Source organism: Typopeltis vanoorti, chromosome 18 (genome assembly GCF_054136105.1).
Source record: "Typopeltis vanoorti isolate ZY-2024b chromosome 18, IOZ_Tvanoo_1.0, whole genome shotgun sequence".
NCBI lineage: Eukaryota > Metazoa > Arthropoda > Arachnida > Uropygi > Thelyphonidae > Typopeltis > Typopeltis vanoorti.
Genome location: NC_143566.1, coordinates 45,481,948 through 45,500,230, shown reverse-complemented (window position 1 = coordinate 45,500,230; position 18,283 = coordinate 45,481,948). Strand labels below are relative to the sequence as shown.

The 18,283-nt window shown below is 36.7% G+C and overlaps 1 protein-coding gene across 2 annotated transcripts in view; it reads left to right on the top strand.

Annotated features, from left to right (window-relative positions):
- LOC150096627 (cyclin-D1-binding protein 1 homolog) overlaps positions 1–18,283 on the top strand; it is a 251,676-nt gene that overhangs the window by 148,827 nt on the left and 84,566 nt on the right. For both annotated transcript variants that reach the window (XM_090408002.1, XM_090408004.1), the window contains 2 exons: positions 7,325–7,412; positions 7,952–8,019. In XM_090408002.1, coding sequence (XP_090264128.1) covers positions 7,325–7,412; positions 7,952–8,019 — 156 coding nt within the window. The remainder of the gene's footprint in view (positions 1–7,324; positions 7,413–7,951; positions 8,020–18,283) is intronic.

Here is an 18,283-nt window from a genome sequence, read left to right as displayed (position 1 = left end):
GAATTTGGATTCACTTGATGTTTTGATTCCCTCAATAACTTTTCTTCTCAAAGGCATCTCTTCTAATTCACTCAGTGTGGTTGATTTAGAGTCAGTTTGCTACTATATTCTGTTTTCCAGGAATGTAGCAGACCTTAAGGTTAAATGCTTGAGTTTCTAAAGCTCAACATATATTTCTCAGATTTTTGTTCATGTTACTTAGAAATCATAAAGGTTTCTGTTCTGATCTACACGAATATCTTGACCATTTCCTTTTCTGTATTTGAGTAGTTCATTTCTGAGCTACCCATGTGTCTTAGCCACTCTGGAAAGCAATGGGTTTTGCTTCATCCCCCCCCCCTTCTCTTTTACAACTGCAGCAATGTAAACATGAGATGCATCTGCACTTATAAAAAGAAAAAAAAAGTTCATTCAAATTTGTATAAATTAACACTGGTGGGTTCATTCATTAGAGATGTTTCTGAAAAAACTCAAATGACCTTTGTTCTTTAGTTACTCAGGTGAATGGTACTCCTTGCCTGATAAGATTTGCTAGAACGTTAAAATACGATGAATAGTTTGAAATAAACCATTGGTAACAATTTATCATGCCAACAAATCTTCTTAGTTGTTTTATGTTTTGGGACTCTAAAGGAAGCTACAGCACTAACATTTGCTCCATCTGGTTTTATTCCATCTTTACACATCATGTGCTCAAGATATACAACCTCTTCCAAAAAGAAATTACATTTTTATGCTTTCAAATTTTAAGTTAGCATCAACAATGAAGATCCTAGAAAGGGTTCTTGATGGTAGATTGAGGGAGGAGGTGGAGATTGCAAAGGAACAATTTGGCTTCATGCCTGGTAGATCAACAACAGATGCTATCTTTGGGTTACGACAGATGATGGAAAAATATCGAGAGAAACAAAGGGAGCTACATCTGGTATTTATTGATCTGGAGAAAGCATACGATAGAGTGCCAAGGCAAGAAGTCTGGAGGTGTCTGAGGGAGAAGAAGGTGCCGGAGAAATATGTCAGGTTGGTGCAGGAAATGTACAGAAATGTGAAGACAAGTGTTCGAACCTGTTTGGGACAGACAGAAAGTTTTCAAGTAACAGTTGGCTTGCATCAAGGGTCAGCATTAAGTCCGTTTCTGTTTAATATTGTGATGGAGGTGGTAACAGAGGAGGTGAGAGAAGATGCACCTTGGACAATGTTGTATGCAGATGACATCTTGCTGTGTGTAGATTCAAGAGAAGAAGCGGAAACTAAACTGGAAAGATGGAGAAAAGTACTGGAAGAGAGAGGTATGAGACTGAGCAGAAGTAAGACAGAGTATATGTGTTGCGCAGTGGGCGGTGGCCAGGAGACAGATCTGGAGATGGAAGGAAATGTCATCAGGAAGGTGAGAGACTTTAGATACTTAGGTTCAACAGTGGAAGAAGATGGAGGAGCTGAGAAGGAAGTGGGATGCAGGATACAAGCAGGTTGGAGGAACTGGAGGGAGATGGCTGGAGTGTTATGCGATAAGAGGGTGCCGATCAATCTGAAAGGCAAAATTTATAGGACAGTAGTGAGGCCAGCTATGACATATGCTATAGAAACTGTGGCCCTGAGGAAAAATAACATCAGCAGGATGGAAGTAGCAGAGATGAGAATGCTTAGGTGGATGTGTGGTGTGACCAGAAAGGATCATCTGAGAAATGACTATGTCAGGGGAACAGTGAAAGTTACGAACTTAGGAGCGAAAATACAGGAGGCAAGGTTGAGATGGTTTGGTCGTGTGATGAGGAGGGAGGACGAATATGTGGGAAGACGGGTCATGCAGATGGATGTGCAAGGAAGGCGGAAGCGTGGGCGGCCAAAGAAGAGATGGAGGGAGCTGGTAGAAGAGGACTTGAAGATGAAGAACTTGGATGTGCTGACAGCCCAAGACAGGAAGGTGTGGAGGAGACTCATCACAAACAGTGACCCCACTTAAGTGGGAGAAGCTGTAGAAGAAGAAGATCAAGTAATCTGTGTATGACTTGTTTTAAAATTTCACAGTGAGAATCAAACTCTGCTGAATACACTTCTTGGAAAGAAGTTAACGGAGACACCCCCCCACACACACCCCATGGGCAAGATGCATCATGCCATGTAACAAGTCACATTTTTCTAGCCGGTATAATTTGCAGGAATACGATACTCCCAAGTCAATACAGCTGTGTCGAGGTGAAATGGCTGCGAGAAGGAACTTATGGAATTTGAAAGAGGTGTTGTGATAGGATGCTGTGTTTCAGGTATATCTGTTCGGCAAATTGTTAACATTGGGCCATCCCAGGTCAACAATCAGTGATACCATACTGAGATGGAAGTGCAGGAAGTCAACTGCAAGTGCTACTCACAGTGGATGACCCACCACATTCATCAACTGACATGTTGAATGCAGAGTTTCAGGCATCACCTAGAACATGCATCTGCCTAAAACATTCAGAACAGATGCTCACAACATGGATTTCCGCAGTATGCAAGCACCACATTACCTGAACCAACATGCAGCATCATCTTCAGTGGTGCAAAGAGCATGTACAGTGGGAAAGCTCTGTAGCTCTATTATGAAGTAACCAATCATACTACGCCTTCTACTGAGTAGATAGACTGGTGTGAGTGTGGTGAATATTCGATGAACATCTCTAACCTGAATACATAGCCCAACTATGAAATCTGGCAGTAGCAGTGTGATGATATGGTCCTGTTTTTCCTGGTTTGGCCTGGGACTTCTGTTTGTGGTGCCACAAATATTGAACTCTGAGAGGTATCTGAACATTTTGGACAATGCATTTCTTCCTATTTTGTGGTGTTCTATGGTTTCCATTGTCTTTCAGCAAGGCAATGCACCATGTCATAAGACTGTAACTGTGTGGTTTGTGAACTTGAATCTCACCATGCTTGACTGGCCTCCACAGTGCCCTAATCTCAATCCTATTGAACATTTGTGGGATGAACTGGAGCATCGGATGAGATCATAGGATGTCTGCCCCACAACAGTCCAGGATCTCATTAGATGCCAACATCAAGAGGATCCAAAGTTCCAATTAATCACTATCATATGCATGTGGAAAGTATGCCCTGTAGGATTGTTGCAGTCATCACAGTAAAAGAAAATCCTACATCTTATCAAGGTAAGTGCCATGGCTGTTTGATCCTCACACTATGGTGTTCATTGACTTCTTTCTGAGTAATGTATATTAACGAGTCATCTTGAAAGGCCAGAACACTATTTCTCAAAATATCTGACAGAACATTGTTCATTAAAGACTTAAAGCTCTGTGCAGAATTATGTGCATCCTGTGGCATACAAGTTAACTGGAATTTTTGCCTCTGTATTCTTTTTTCAGAGATTTGACTTAAATTATCTAAAACTCTGTTTCACCGTGTGTGAAAAGTTTCACTGTTAAGGTTTCAAAAGGTGATTCAGTCTAGTGATGATGTCCTGAAGATCTTGGTCATAAGAAGAGAGAAGAGTACAGTTGTGATTATGTAGCATAATCACAACTGTACCTATAAAAAAAAGTATTAAATTTAAATCAGAGGAGGGACATTCTGTGAGACTGGAGGCTTGCACAAGATTGTGGTCTGAGTTGCTGAGAGGAGAGGTGACCTCTACAATGTGTCTGCAAAGAGAACTAGTTTAAAAAAAAGATCAAAGTTATTGGGAAAGTGGAGGAGATTATCTGGAATTCAGGTAGGTAACTGCATGATTTGCATTAGATCACTGTTTATAGCAAAACCTTCTGCATCATGTCCAGCTTGACTGGTAATGTTGGAGTTACAGACATTCAGGTCACCTAGGATGATGACTTCGCTGTTCGGATAACTGGATTGTAGATAGTTGAGCGGATGATAGTTGACTACATGGAGAGGAAGGTGAAGAGGTCCTCATAGTTTTCAGAGTTTGTAGACAGGTAAATGCAGCAGATGAATGTTACTAAGTGGGGCATGGAAACCTTCAGCCAGAGGAGATCAAAAGCAGGGGATTCTAAATTTGACATTCTCTGGTGGGCACTGTCAGAACATACAAAGGCACAGGTGGCACCTTTGTGATGAAATGAATCGATGAATGTAATTCAGGCATTGAAGGTGAACTGTGGTTGATGTAGCTGCAATTTGGATTTCTTAACAGAGAAGGAGGTCTTGTTTGGATTTGTAAGTAGTGATGAATGTCGTGTATGTTGAAATTTATGCTGTTGATGTTGATATGATTTTTTTAGGGATCCTGGTAAGTTTGAAATACTGTATGGTTTGTTTGGTTGAACTTTTTGTTGAGGAAGATTTACTTTGTACTCAATGTTGCCATCATTGTTTGTTTCATTTTTTATTTATTATTAAATGAAAATGAAGAGTGGGGAATGTACAGTGTGGGAAATAGACTCGTAAACATGTCACCCGTACAGAGAACAACTAGTCTCTTTGTCATTCTGTGGCCTAACAATGCCTCCCACACATCACTACTCACCCTTCCATGCCAGGCACAACCTGGCATAGTATGTGGTATCAAGTTGACTGAGAGGCCTCCTGACTCATTGCTGACTACTTCAGGCCTGTATACTAACTGGCAGCCAGCTGCATTATCAGTTGCACATCCCTGCCCATTAGGCTGGGATGCATAATATATAGCCAAATACGGGCAAATTGGATAGCAGAAGAATAATCTGTAGAAAAAGAAGCATGGACAAAGTTATAATTAATGTTGCCAAGAAGAGAGTTAACATCATTGGTGTATTTGGAGGAAGCACTGGTTAAAAAAGAGGTCCAGAGTGTTGACAGAATGATGAAGGTTATTATTATTAGCATTAGCATCAGACCTCCATGGAGTCGAAAACTCATAGCAGGAGGTCCTACTCTCTCTCAGAAACACACACACACACACACACACACACACACACACACACACACACACACACACACAGCTCATCATACTGTGACTTAAATGCATTTGCTGTCTACACACTCGCTATACTTATCAACAATGCATTTTAATCGCCTAATACTCTCTACACAAAAAAAACCTATTCCCCCCCCCTCCCCACCACCACACACACTTTATACAGCTTCCAGGGATGGCCTCTTGTTCTTCCCCTGTCTCCACCCATTCTATGAACAGTCTTGTCTACATTAATCTTTGTAATAGTCTCTTACCAACATATGTCATTATTATGCTCTTCTCTACTAGACTCTGAAAATTGCATTCCTTCGATCTCTCTTCATACTCATCATTCCAGAGACCAGAAACCACTTTGGCAATTATCTTCCTATCATTTCTGACATCTTTTCATTCTTTTGAAAACCAGTTCACTAAATCTTTGCACAGTAATCCAAATCAGTCTGATCAATTGGAATCATAGCATTCTTACTTCTACATGTCAGTATCCTCTGCATAACTATCATAATCTGTTATGCTGTCCTCACAATTTTAGCAAAATTTTCATGAAATTTCATGTCCCTATCTACCATCACTTCCAGATCTCTCATCTCCCCTTTTCTAAGATATCCACATCACTCTTATATTTTACATCTTGCTTCCTGAATTTTAAAACCTTACACTTTAACCTTACTTATTTTCCCATTCACCTAGTCTGTTCAAGTCCTCTTACAAAGCTACTACATCCTTTCTACTCCTCATAGTTCTTCTTAACTACATATCATCATTCAAGTCTTTCCCAGTGTCATTTACAAACAAATTAAACAGCATCATCCCCAAAACAGATCCTTGGGCATACCTCTAGTGACTTTCCTCTTCTGGGTCCCTGATACACAGCTTGCTGATACATATTAGACAAGTCTCCAATCTGGCATACTAATCTTCTATCTAATGCCATCTGTTCCAGTTTAATTACCAACTTGCCTTACGGCAATCTTTCAAAGGCAAAATCTATGTGTACCACTGTGTATACATCCCTTCTTGTCCAATGTATTTAAGTAAGTAGATTACTAAAATGCAATCTTCCTCTATCAAAAATCATGATGTCCCATCAAAGAAAATGCTGCTATTGTCAGCCCAATTCTGAATTTTGATCCTCGCTAATCTCTCTAACACTTTGACCACAACTTCAGACTTACAGATTGGTATATAATTCAACACCTTTATCTTATCACCTCCCTTATGAAGTGAAAGAGTTTTGTCCTCTTTCCACTCCTTTGGAACTTAGCCCATTGTAAGATTCATGTTAAAAGGTACATCAAAGCTGTTAACTTCCTGTAATATTACCTCAAGACACATTATATCCATCAAGTCCTATCACCATGTTGACATCAAGTTAACACAATTCATTGTATGCCTCCTTCTCTCACCACTATCTGGAATTCCAGTAGGTAGCCAGGTAGGTGAACAATTTGCATTAGATCATTATTGACAGCAAACAGTTCAGCTTCTCTTTCAGCTTAGTCTGTTAAGGCATAGAAAGAAGGCATTCAAAAATTAATTACACTGAAATCTCCAAGGAATATTATCTCACTGGGTAATTAGATTGTATGTTATCAACTTAAAGAGTAATCAAAAAAGTCTGTACAGTCATCAGAATTAGGAGAGTGGTAAAGGCAGCAGATGAAAACAGCAAAATGAGTCAAGGGTATCTTCAACCAGAGTAGGTCATATAAAAGTGATTGCATGTCTTATACCTCCTGCATGAATATCAGACCTGACCAAAAGTGTTCCATATGTTCCACACCCCCTCTTGGGAAAGGCATATCATGCATGATAATATGAATAATTTAGATGAGCTATTCCCTACAAGGGGTTGTGGATGAATAACAGATTGAGTTTGGATGTCTGAAGTGTTTTTTTATACTGTATATGGAATTTTGCTGTTTTGTTGGATGTTTTGTATGGTTTTATTGTTTCTTGCATTTTGTTGTATTTTTGAAATTCTTTTGTAGGTTTGTTTTTAACTCCAGTGATATAATAATTTTTTAATGCTGTCTTTCATGGTATTAGAATGTTAGGAAAAAAATTATAGAGCTGGGGCATGCAGTAAGGGTGAAGAATCTGTGGATTGACTCCAAGTGGGACCTTGACAGCCTACCTCTCCATGCATGCTGCTATATTCAGAGTCCCTCCAGGTACAGTTTATCAAGACTCAACCTGAAGCGTAACCAACGGGTCTGGTCCTGTGCTATCTTGTGGCCAGTCTACAGAAACAGTTTTACTACTATAGTAGTAAACTTGTAGTCCCTCCCTCCCACACTTCATATAAGTAGAAATTTAGATATTTGAAGTTATTTGAAATTTAGAAGTAATGCTTAGCTCTGTGTGGGTGACAAAGGAAAGTAATTTTATTGACACTTTTCTATTTATTTCAAGGCAAATCTCTGTATAAAGATGTTCAGTTTGCTATATTAAACATTTTGGAAGCAGTAAAGGAACTTTGTAAGGAATCAAAACAACAGAGGTGAGGCTTTATATTTGCAAGTTTTATTATGCAAATATTATTCAAATTATTTTTTAAAAAATATACAAAATGTGCATATACCTGATTTCAACTAAGTCATGATGAATGTTATATATACAGTAAGCATTTTTGGTTATTTAAGAAAGGGGGTCCCAAATACCTGGTTTGGATTGTGGATGTATGTTTTGTAATTAAAAGGGTTAAACAGCTGTATTATATGTACAGCAGTGTTATGAGTATCTTTTCTACATCCTATATAATCTGCATACCAGAATGATAGATGCTATTCAGAGAAGTTAATATCTTATTATGAATAGCTCTAGTTTTGAAAATTCAGCAAGGCATACCTCATAAGTTGTAATGCAAATCCTTAGAAAATTAGTGGTTTTTATTCTCTCTCTTAACATGACTTCATAATACAGATATGCCTCTTGTCAAAGTTGATAAGAACAACAGGTTTGCTTTAACTGTTAATGAATGTTTAATAATGTGAAGTTCCTAAATGCCATATAAAACTTTTTTTTCCTTATTGGTTTCAGTTCCAATCAACTCCAGTCAGTTGGAAATGTATGGGAAAAATGTAATGCAGTAGAATGTCTTCCAAAAGGTAATAATGTTGGAATGCCCACTTAGTAAACTTTGCTAAAATCTAAATCATGCAGTGCATGAGGCTTTTTATTTTATTTTATTATGTTTTTTATATTCAGTTGAGATGGCAAACACTTTAGGTTAATTCTCAACATTGTAAAAATCACAATGATAACAGGAAATAACTGTCAAAATGATAACAATCACCAATGATAACAGGAAATAACTGAAACCAATAAGAAAAAACTTTTTTTTTCTTATTGGTTTCAGTTCTAATCAACTCCAGTCAGTTGGAAATGTATGGGAAAAATGTAATGCAGTAGAATGTCTTCCAAAAGGTAATAATGTTGGAATGCCCACTTAGTAAACTTTGCTAAAATCTAAATCATGCAGTGCATGAGGCTTTTTATTTTATTTTATTATGTTTTTTATAGTTCAGTTGAGATGGCATTTTATTCTCAACATTGTAAAAATCACAATGATAACAGGAAATAATTGTCAAAATTCATATGGAATATTACAATTTTTTTTTCATTGCTTTTCTATTATTCCATAAAATACCTTGGTTTTATTATTATTATTTTTGCATGGGCACCTTCACAGAGACCTAAAACTCATCATGGGAGACCCAAATTATTAACACATTATCTATTGTGTCTTTCTTTATAACCATTAACTAAAAAAGCACTCGCAACTGACTCAAGCAACCCAGTCCATCCATTCACTACTCTCTGAGTGAAAACTCTAGTCCTCACTCCCTTGATAACCACACTCTTACCCAGTTTCCAGGAATGGCCTCTTGTTCTGCACCACCCCACTAGCAAAGTGCTGAAACATTTCCCCTGCATCAATCCTGTAAGATCCTTTAAGTAACTTAAATGTTTCTATCATATCTCTTCCCTTTTTTGCCTATCAACCAACTTTTGCAATCCACAAGCCTGTAATCAGTATGGGCTTGTGGCACAGTACCCCAATGTATTACACAGCATGTAATCTTTTTATCCCTGAATGCATAACTTTGCACTTTTCAACATTAAATTGATGTCCATTATGTTTTTCTCATACTTTCAACCTCATAAAAAGCATTACACAGACCACGCGCCATCTTGGCCACTCGCCTCTGGATCCTCTCCACCACTTCCTCATCCCCAAGAACCCAGGTTACCAGATCTGAGCACAGTAATCCAGATGTGGTCATATCAAGACTTTATGAAGAGGAATGATGACTTCCTTATCTCTGCTTGTTAATTTATTCATCATCATCAAGTAATCCTGTGAACTACCCTGGCTAATTTAGCAATATATCCTCTGAACTTCAACTCTCTATCTATTACTATCCCAGATCCCTGAATTCATCAGTTTCCTGGAGTACAGTATCCCAATGTATTACACAACATGTAATCTTTTTATCCCTGAATGCATAACTTTGCACTTTTCAACATTAAATTGACGTCCATTATGTTTTTCTCATACTTTCAACCTATTCGAATTATCCTGCAAGTTCTCTACAGGACTTTGATTAATTATTACCTACCCAACTTGGCATCATCAGCAAACAACTGGATATCTACCTTCAGATTATTTCCTATATCATTTATGTACAAATTAAACTGCATTGGTCCAAGCACAGAGCCTTGTGCACATCACTAGTCATCTACCTTCTCCTGGATTCTGCTCCTCCATACACTACTTTTTGGTAACTGTTCATCACTCTTTTATCCATATCACCAGTTTCATATCCATCCCTATTTCAGAGTTCCATGTGGTATCCTCTCAAATGCCTTTGAAAAATCCAGCAGTATCACTGTGTAGCCTTTATCCAACTCAGCTATCACTATTATAAATACAGGTAACCCTCGTATAACGCGGATGTTAGGTTCCACAAAAATGCCGCGTTATATAAATCGCGTTATGCGAGACTCAGATCAAATAGAAAAAGTAGGGTTAGGTTCCGAAATCGTTTTTTTTTTTTTTTTAAATTATAAATTGTACGTAAACTTCATTGCACATAATGCATAAATGTTTTGGGCAAAATAAAGTGTATATTTTAATCGTCATCACTCTCTTCGAAACTAACATTTTGTAGATGTTCTTTATTTACGAGGCGCAGGACGTCATCATCACTTGAAATCTCTTGGACATCATTAGCATAATTCTCATTTCATACTTCGGCTGATTTAGTTATCAAGAAGTCAGTAATAAGACTTTGCTTACCACTATGCTGCAATTTTTTTATTAAGTTCATAATACGGAGCTAAACAAACATCCAATTGTCTCGTGAATTTTCCGGAGCGCTCCATTGAGGGATCATTATCCGTAAAATAACTTCTTAACTTTCTTGCCAAGTCCAATCCTTCTGCTAATTGCTTTAGACTGAATTCTTTAACGGATTCATCACAATCAGAATCTTCGGCAGAACTTTCCCCATCATTTGATTCGATGTCATCTATTAATTGTACCAGTTCCTTCTCATTTAAATCTATTTCCCCATCAATTAATTCACTATTAAAGAGATTGGAGCACTTATGAAGTTTGCAAAGGTTGAGTCTCGTGCTGATCAAAATCGAATGTATCTTCAGTCTTGTTCAATTGTTACCTTGGCAGTTTATGGGTGGATTTATCTCTATTAACAAACACGTATATCGCAAAAGCCCTCTAAGTGGCCATTACTATAAAAAAATATATATTTACATAAAAAACGCATTACGTATTGTATCTAATTCACCAAAAAATAAAGTGCTCAGCTTGAGATTAACACACTTATTTTTAATGTGCTTTCCTGACAGAAAACGAAGACAATTTTCAACAATAAATATTTTATACGGTAAACAATTGACATACGTCATGCTAAAGGGTATTTCCCCTAATATAAATTCTCTACTTATAACTACATGTGCGATACGGGTAGATGCAAATTTAACGAAGATAAAATTTGATTTTTAAGTCGCGCTTTGAAAAATATATGAAAAGATAAAGGGTTACTACAGTTTGTAGAGCGTCTTATATCGAAACCGCGTTATTTAAGTACCACGTTCAACAAGGGTTACTACAATTTGTACACCACATTATATTGAAACCGCATTGTATAAGTACCGCGTTATACGAGGGTTACCTGTACTTAATAAATTACTAGGTTATGACCAACTATATACAAAGCTGTACTGCCCCTCACAGAGTATCATATTCTTATCTCACTCATTCCTGAATTTTCTTTCTGACTGACTTTTCATGTACTTTTATCACCACTCCTAAGATACTGATTGGTCTATAATTTGTTACCACAGACTTAGACAGGAATTAATTTGCCCTCCTTCCACTCTCTTGAAATTCTTCAAGGTGGATGTTAACAGTCTGAGTTGCAGGCACAAGGAATCTTATACACTCCAGGATGTGCAAGTGGAAGAATCTGATCCTGTAGAGAACAAATGAAGGTTGCTTGCTGCAGCCCTGATGAGAAAGGGGGAGAGGCAGATTCCCCAGGCCTATGATTTTTAAGGACCCAGGGTGTAAGTTTTTTCTTTGTAAATAAAAATAAGAATAAATTATAAAATCCCCCCCCCCCCACTTCAGAGGGCCCAGCATTAGGAGTTGATGCCACTGGCTAGAGCTGGATATATGATTTGAAAGTGGCATGGAGATTATATTTATGAAGAACTTTAGCTAGGTTTCTAGGTGTGTCCTGGACATAGGGGATGAAAATAATTTGTTGTGTGGGCTTGTGTATTCGATGTTGGAGTAATGGATGGCAGATGGCATTTTGTCTGTTTTCTAGGCATTGCATCCATTGACTGAAAATGGAGTGCAAAGTAAACTAAATTTTGTTTGAAGTGCTACATGATTAGAACAAATAGCCCTTACTCTGTGTACATCCTAAGTGTTGTTAGGATGGGATAGATGGTGTTATTGCTTATGTAAACAAGGGACACCATCATCCATCCCAACTTGTGTTTGGGTTTCCACTAGTTACACGACTACCAATTGAACCATTTGTGGTCACGTAACTGTGATTAGGAAGGGAAGTGTATGTTTTGGTGCTAACTGTTTAAACATGCTAAAATGTACGCAATGTTTCTAGGCCATGAAACCAAATAGCAAACACACCATTTACATAGTACAGCCAGACTGTGTATGTGTGTGTGTGTGTGTGCGTGTCTCAAGTGCTTAATTTTCTATAAATTCTATATAGAAATTGGCTCAAGAGAGGGAAAAGGAAGAATCCATTGCAATCTCATCTAGCTGTTTGTATGTTTTCCTTTCCACAAAAAATAATCTGAGTGTATTGTGAATTTGAAAAATTCAAATATATCAGATTAAATGTGTCTTAATAAGGTGAAGGGTTTTTCAGTGTATATTGGTAAATAAAGAAATAATACCAAAGCTGATCATGTCTGAATATTGTAGGCTATTAATGTTTTTAGTGAAGTTTTAAATTGAATTAAAAATTTTGAACAAAGGAGGGGAGTTGCCCATGGAGGTGAGGTAGAGTGATTTTGATAACTGCTTGGCAAGTTTGTAATGTGGACTGGCTGTGTTTCCAACTGTACAACTAAGAGTAGGAGAGGGTATTGATATATATTTAATAATTATTTTTGGCCAAGATGCAACTTTGAAGAGTCATTCTAAGACTATCTAGCCTGATTTCTTTCAGTTAACTTTCTCTTCTCTGATTCTCAAAGGATGCCTTGGAAGAACCATTAGTTCCCTTTCTGCTAGAATTTGAATTGTTTCTGTTACAACCTAGTTGAGTGCTGAATGGTTCACAGTTGTAATTACTCTGAAGCTGCTGATCAAAAATCCAGAGAAATATTACTAACTTAATAAATTTATTATTTATTAAGTTAGTAATATACATTTATAAACAGTAAATATACGTTTATTACTAACTTAATAAATGTTTATTTATTAAGTTTATTAAGTAATTTATTTGTTGTAATTCTTTAAGAGCTATTAAAAAGTGGACAAAGGCGATACAATGGTAGTAATGAACACCCTACTAGAAGATTCCACCTGTGCAGCCTTAGACTAGGATTCCACATGGTATATGCTTAATAAAACTAATGACTTAACTAAAAAAAAAAAAAGTTACTTAATTGGCCAGAAGAATTTAAAAAAATCTCTAACATTGAACCATCCCTCAGTCCCAAGATTTATGGAACACCAAAATATATAAGCAAGATATTCTGTTTTGTGCCATTGTAGATGGGAGAGATTCCCTTACCTCAATTTTGCCAAGTATCTCAAACCTAGTAACTCCACACATAGGAAAGACAGAATCATATGTAAAGAATAGCTTACATTTTATTGAAAGGGTAAAGGATTTAAGGTAAAGAACCTTCAAATATTCTAGCCAGTTTAGACAGTCTAGTCTCCAATCCCTGGAGATGATGCAGTGGATCTTCTTCAAAAACTTTTTCCATTGGACACAGTTAGACTAATCAAATACTGTGGAAAACATGTTTTTCATATTTCATGATAAATAATGAACAAACAGAAGAACTTGCCACACATTTCCCCCATCACCAACCCTAGCACATCTTTTCATGGAGAATTTCAAAAAGAACGCTATTAAAATTTAAAAAAAAATGAAAAAAAAAAAAACTTGGTTACATTATATGGATGACATTTTCGTTGTTTGGTCGGAAACAACAGATGACTTAACTCACATGAAAGATTATCTGAACAACTTGCATCCAAACATAAAATTCACTCTTGAAGTAGAAGATCACAAAAAATTACTGTTTCTTGACATCCTTATCGAAGTAACCGAAGAAGAAAAAAGATTGATCTCTTCAATATACAGAAAAAGTAATATGACTGGAAGATTTTTACATGTCACTCCATACCACCATCCATTGCAAAAGATAGGCATAAATAAAACATTATGAGATAGAGTCTACAACATTTCCGGTATACCAAAAACATGGAGTAAAGAACTGCACTACCTGAGGCATACTCTCACCCTCGGTGGGTACGAACTAAAGACAATCAACAAAATTCTTAATACGCTTCTAACAGGCTCCTTTACGTAAACAAGATTTCAAGAATACTATCATGTTATCTTACATCAAGAATGCTATAGACAAAGTTGCAATGTTATTTCATAATTACAATGTTAAAGTGTTTTTTTTTTTTTTTTTGTCCCAATGTATAAGATCTACAGGTTCCTACTAAAACCTTAACATCATTCAAAAAAAAAAAAAAAAAAAACAGTTTACAAAATTCTCTGCTCTTGTGGCATTTACTATGTAGGCCAGGTGGGAAAGTCTAGGGAGATTCTCATGTCTGAATATGTGAAAGATGTTGAAAAAAAAAAAAAAAAAAGACAGCATAAATGAGGATTAGCCTTCCATACAACAAACACAGCTACCAAGTAGTTTGGCAAAAAACAGAAATGCCATATATTGATCATAATTGTTTTACAAGATTAAAGAGGTCTCAGAAATGCTCCAGATCCCTACACAGTGTAATAAAAATCAAGGCTTAATCCTACACCAAGTTTGGTCTGCTTTCATCAATTATCTAACAACTGTAGGCCTGGCATATATCACACATCATGCCACAGAACATGACAGCAACAGCTAGCATTGTTCCAACATGTATAGAGTAATGTAATATGTTTTTTTCTGGTTTGTATGCTAATTGTGAAGTTCTGATAACATCTGCTATGTGTAATTAATTTTTTCAAACCATATGTTTTGGTACCCCTGATGATGTAATCCAAACACTTATGAAACTTGTTGGGTTATATTATTTATTTTATTAAACAGTCATGTGATTAGAAACATGTAGTCTCAGCCAAAAATTAACTGAAGAACTGCTAAACTACAGAAACCTTCATGTTAATCTAACCCCCTTATACTGTTTCCAGGAATGTCTTCTTGTTCTCCTTGCATAATGTCTCCCCTGCATTTGTTTGATAAGCTTTCTCACTACTAGTGTATGTCTCATATCTCTTCTCCTATCTGCCAAGCTCTACAAATTACATTCTCTTTACTTGCATTATATTCAATATTCCTAATACAATCTGTCCAGTGCTTTCATGTTTCCTACATATTTTAGAGAATATACAATAGCACAGTTATATCCTAAACACTGCCCATGAGCATCTTTCTCAGTATATAATCCTCTGGGTGACTTTTACAACTGCTGCGATGTATTCTTTAAACTTTAGTCCTTTATCTAATTACCCCTTGATACTATACTACCCTTCTCCCCTTAGGGACATTTCCATCAACATGGTAAAATGCAGTTTCCATTTCCTTTGGTCAAAATGCAAAATTTAAACTCTACAATCATCATCCCACTGCACAACCTATTCAGATTGCCCTGAAGTGACAGTTCATCAGGCATTTCTGCTGTTACATTTTTCAGTTTTGCATAATGTGCAAATAACTGATTGTTATTGTTATTATCATCATCAGACCATGAAGTCAGAAGAATCATTCTGGAAGGTCTAGGTGTCAAACATGTCTTAAACATATTCACTATGCTTGCACTCTCCATACTCTTGGGTAATGCATTCCAATCATTCACTACTCTCCATGAAAAAAACCTTTCCTCATCCTGCTGCTGCTTTCATCCTCCTGGGGATGGCTTCTTATTCTCCTGTCTCTCTCATTCTATGAAAAACTTGCATTAACCTGATAATAACCACTTACCAACTTATATGTCTCAGTCATATCCTCTTATCTTCTAGACTCTGCAAATTGCATATCCTCAATATTTCTTCAGACTCAACATTCCAGAAACCACCTGAGCAATTCGGTCAACATGTGACCGAATCATAGTCCTATAAAGAGGGATAATAACCTCCGCTATCTTTATTTGTCAGTGTGTTCGTCCAAATCATCCTCTGAGTTGTTTTGCCAATTCTTGCAGTATGTCCTCTGAATTTCAAATGTCTATCCACCTTAATCTTCAGATCCCTAGCCTCATCCTGTAATTCCTGTAATCTAGTACCATCAGTATGGTACAAAGTATGTAATTTTTTTTTCATCCCAAAGCTCATTGCGTTACATTTTACAGCATTAAATTGACAACTGTTGTCCTTTGCCCACATTGCCAGTTTATTTAAATCATCCTCTAAGATATCTACATCACTTTTATCAACTGTTGTCCTCTCCAGTTTTGCACCATCAGCAAACAACTGAATAACTCCTCCTCCCCCCCTCAAATCCTTCACTATATCATTAATGTACAAATTAAAGGAGTAGTGGTCCTAGCACAGAGCCCTGGGACACTCCACTAGTCACCTGCACCTGCCTTGAATCCACTCCACCATATACCATGTTGGTGGCAAGGATAAGAGACATCAACCTCATGCCTATTCCCATTCGCTCCAACTTATGTAATTGTTTGACATGCAGCATTCTGTTAAATGCTTTCGCAAAGTCCAGCAGTATCATAATGTAGCCATTTCCTTTATCCGGTTCTGCTGTCACCTTATTATAAAATGTGAATAAATTACTGAGACAGGACCTCCCTTTTGCGAAGCCATGCATCCCCCTATAGAGTATCATTTCCTCTCCACCCAATCCTGAATTTTACTTTTAACCAACTTTTCCAGCACTTTAACCACCACTCCAGAAATATGAAATGGTCTGTAATTTGTTACTTCTGTCTTAGAGCCACCTATATGAACACCTTTATGTTCATATAGGATGGAAGCAAAGTGGATGGAGAGTGATAGCCTCCAGTGGACCAGTTTCAATTCAACTTATGGTGGAAAAGACATAACAGTTAAGCTGATAGGTCTCTTCTGAATATAATCAAGCATTCTGAAGGAGGTCCTAGTTGCACCAGCCCAAATGTGAGGGAGAAAAAATATTTATTATGCCATTGATTTTAACAAAATTTGATATTTTAATACAGGCATGTCAAACATGCATGCTGCATTAGGCCTGCCGACAAGTAACATGCAGCCTGCCAAACTTTGTAACCAACATGGTTATTTAACTTTTGACAACACTAAAGTAAACAAACGTATTTAAAAAAATTAACATTTTCACTTAAGATTATTTTGTACACCAAACTACTCTGTAATTTCTAAAGGAAATAATGTTCTAGTTGTCATTTCAAAAAATCTTGTTACGCTACTGCATAAATATCGAATTTTACCAAATTTTAACGAGCAAGTCTACGTATGCAGCTACATCTGCTGACCACAGCAATTGGAGGCTAGCCGTTAGCAATTTTCAAGTCGTAAAAAGTGTAGTGTTTTCTTTATAATTAATAAAGAATTTATAAAAATGTCGAAACCTTCAACCAGTATGAGTGAAAAACAATTAATTGAAGAAGAACATCATAGTTTTTAAGAAAAATGGGAGTTACAATATTTTTGTATTTGAGGGAAAAAAAATTATGCCTGATACATAGAAACTCTGTTGCAGTTTGCAAAGAATATAATATTAAAAGGCATTACGATACAAATCATAAAGAAAACTATGACAAATATGTTGCGAAACTTCGTGAAGATAAATTGTCAGAATTACAGTTGGCACTTCAAAATCAACAAAGTGTGTTTACCAAACCTATTGAAGATAATAGTGCTATGGTTAAAACCAGTTATTTGTTATCGCATTTAATTGCAAGCAAGTCGAAACCATTCACTGAAGGGGAATTTATTCACGAATGTATTATTAAAGCAGTTGAAGTGTTGTGTCCTGATCAATTAAAGAAATTTAAAAATATAAGCTTATCTCAAAATACCATTGCTAGCAGAATTGATGATATAGCCGCCAACTTAAGGAATCAACTAAAATCAATAATTCCACCATTTCAGACCTATTCCCTTGCAATTGACAAAAGTACAGATGTACGGGATATCGCTCAGCTGGCTGTTTTTATTCTTGGATGTGATATGAACTTAAAAGTAAGTGATGAACTTCTAGAAATTATTTCTATGCACTATAACAACCACTGGAGTTGATATTTTGATGCCCTTATGGAAGTTTTGAATGAATACAATTCACCATTAAAAAAGCTAGTTTGTGTTGCAACTCATGGTGCTCCTGTCATGACTAATGTTGTTAAGGGATTTTTTTTTTTAATATGTTCGGCCCATGCACAGGAGGTTGGTTGGTCAACCTATAGTACATTAGTACTGCGTATGGGTAGTGAGTTGGAAAAGGAGGAATTTGTTTACATTTGATTTGAATATCTTTAAATTGTATTCCTTGGGAAACACAGTAGGTGGAAGACTGTTCCACAGTGCAGCAGGTGCAGGGATGAAGGAAGAGGAAAAGAAACTTGTTCTGTGAAGGGATGTTGTGCAGCAGCTGCAT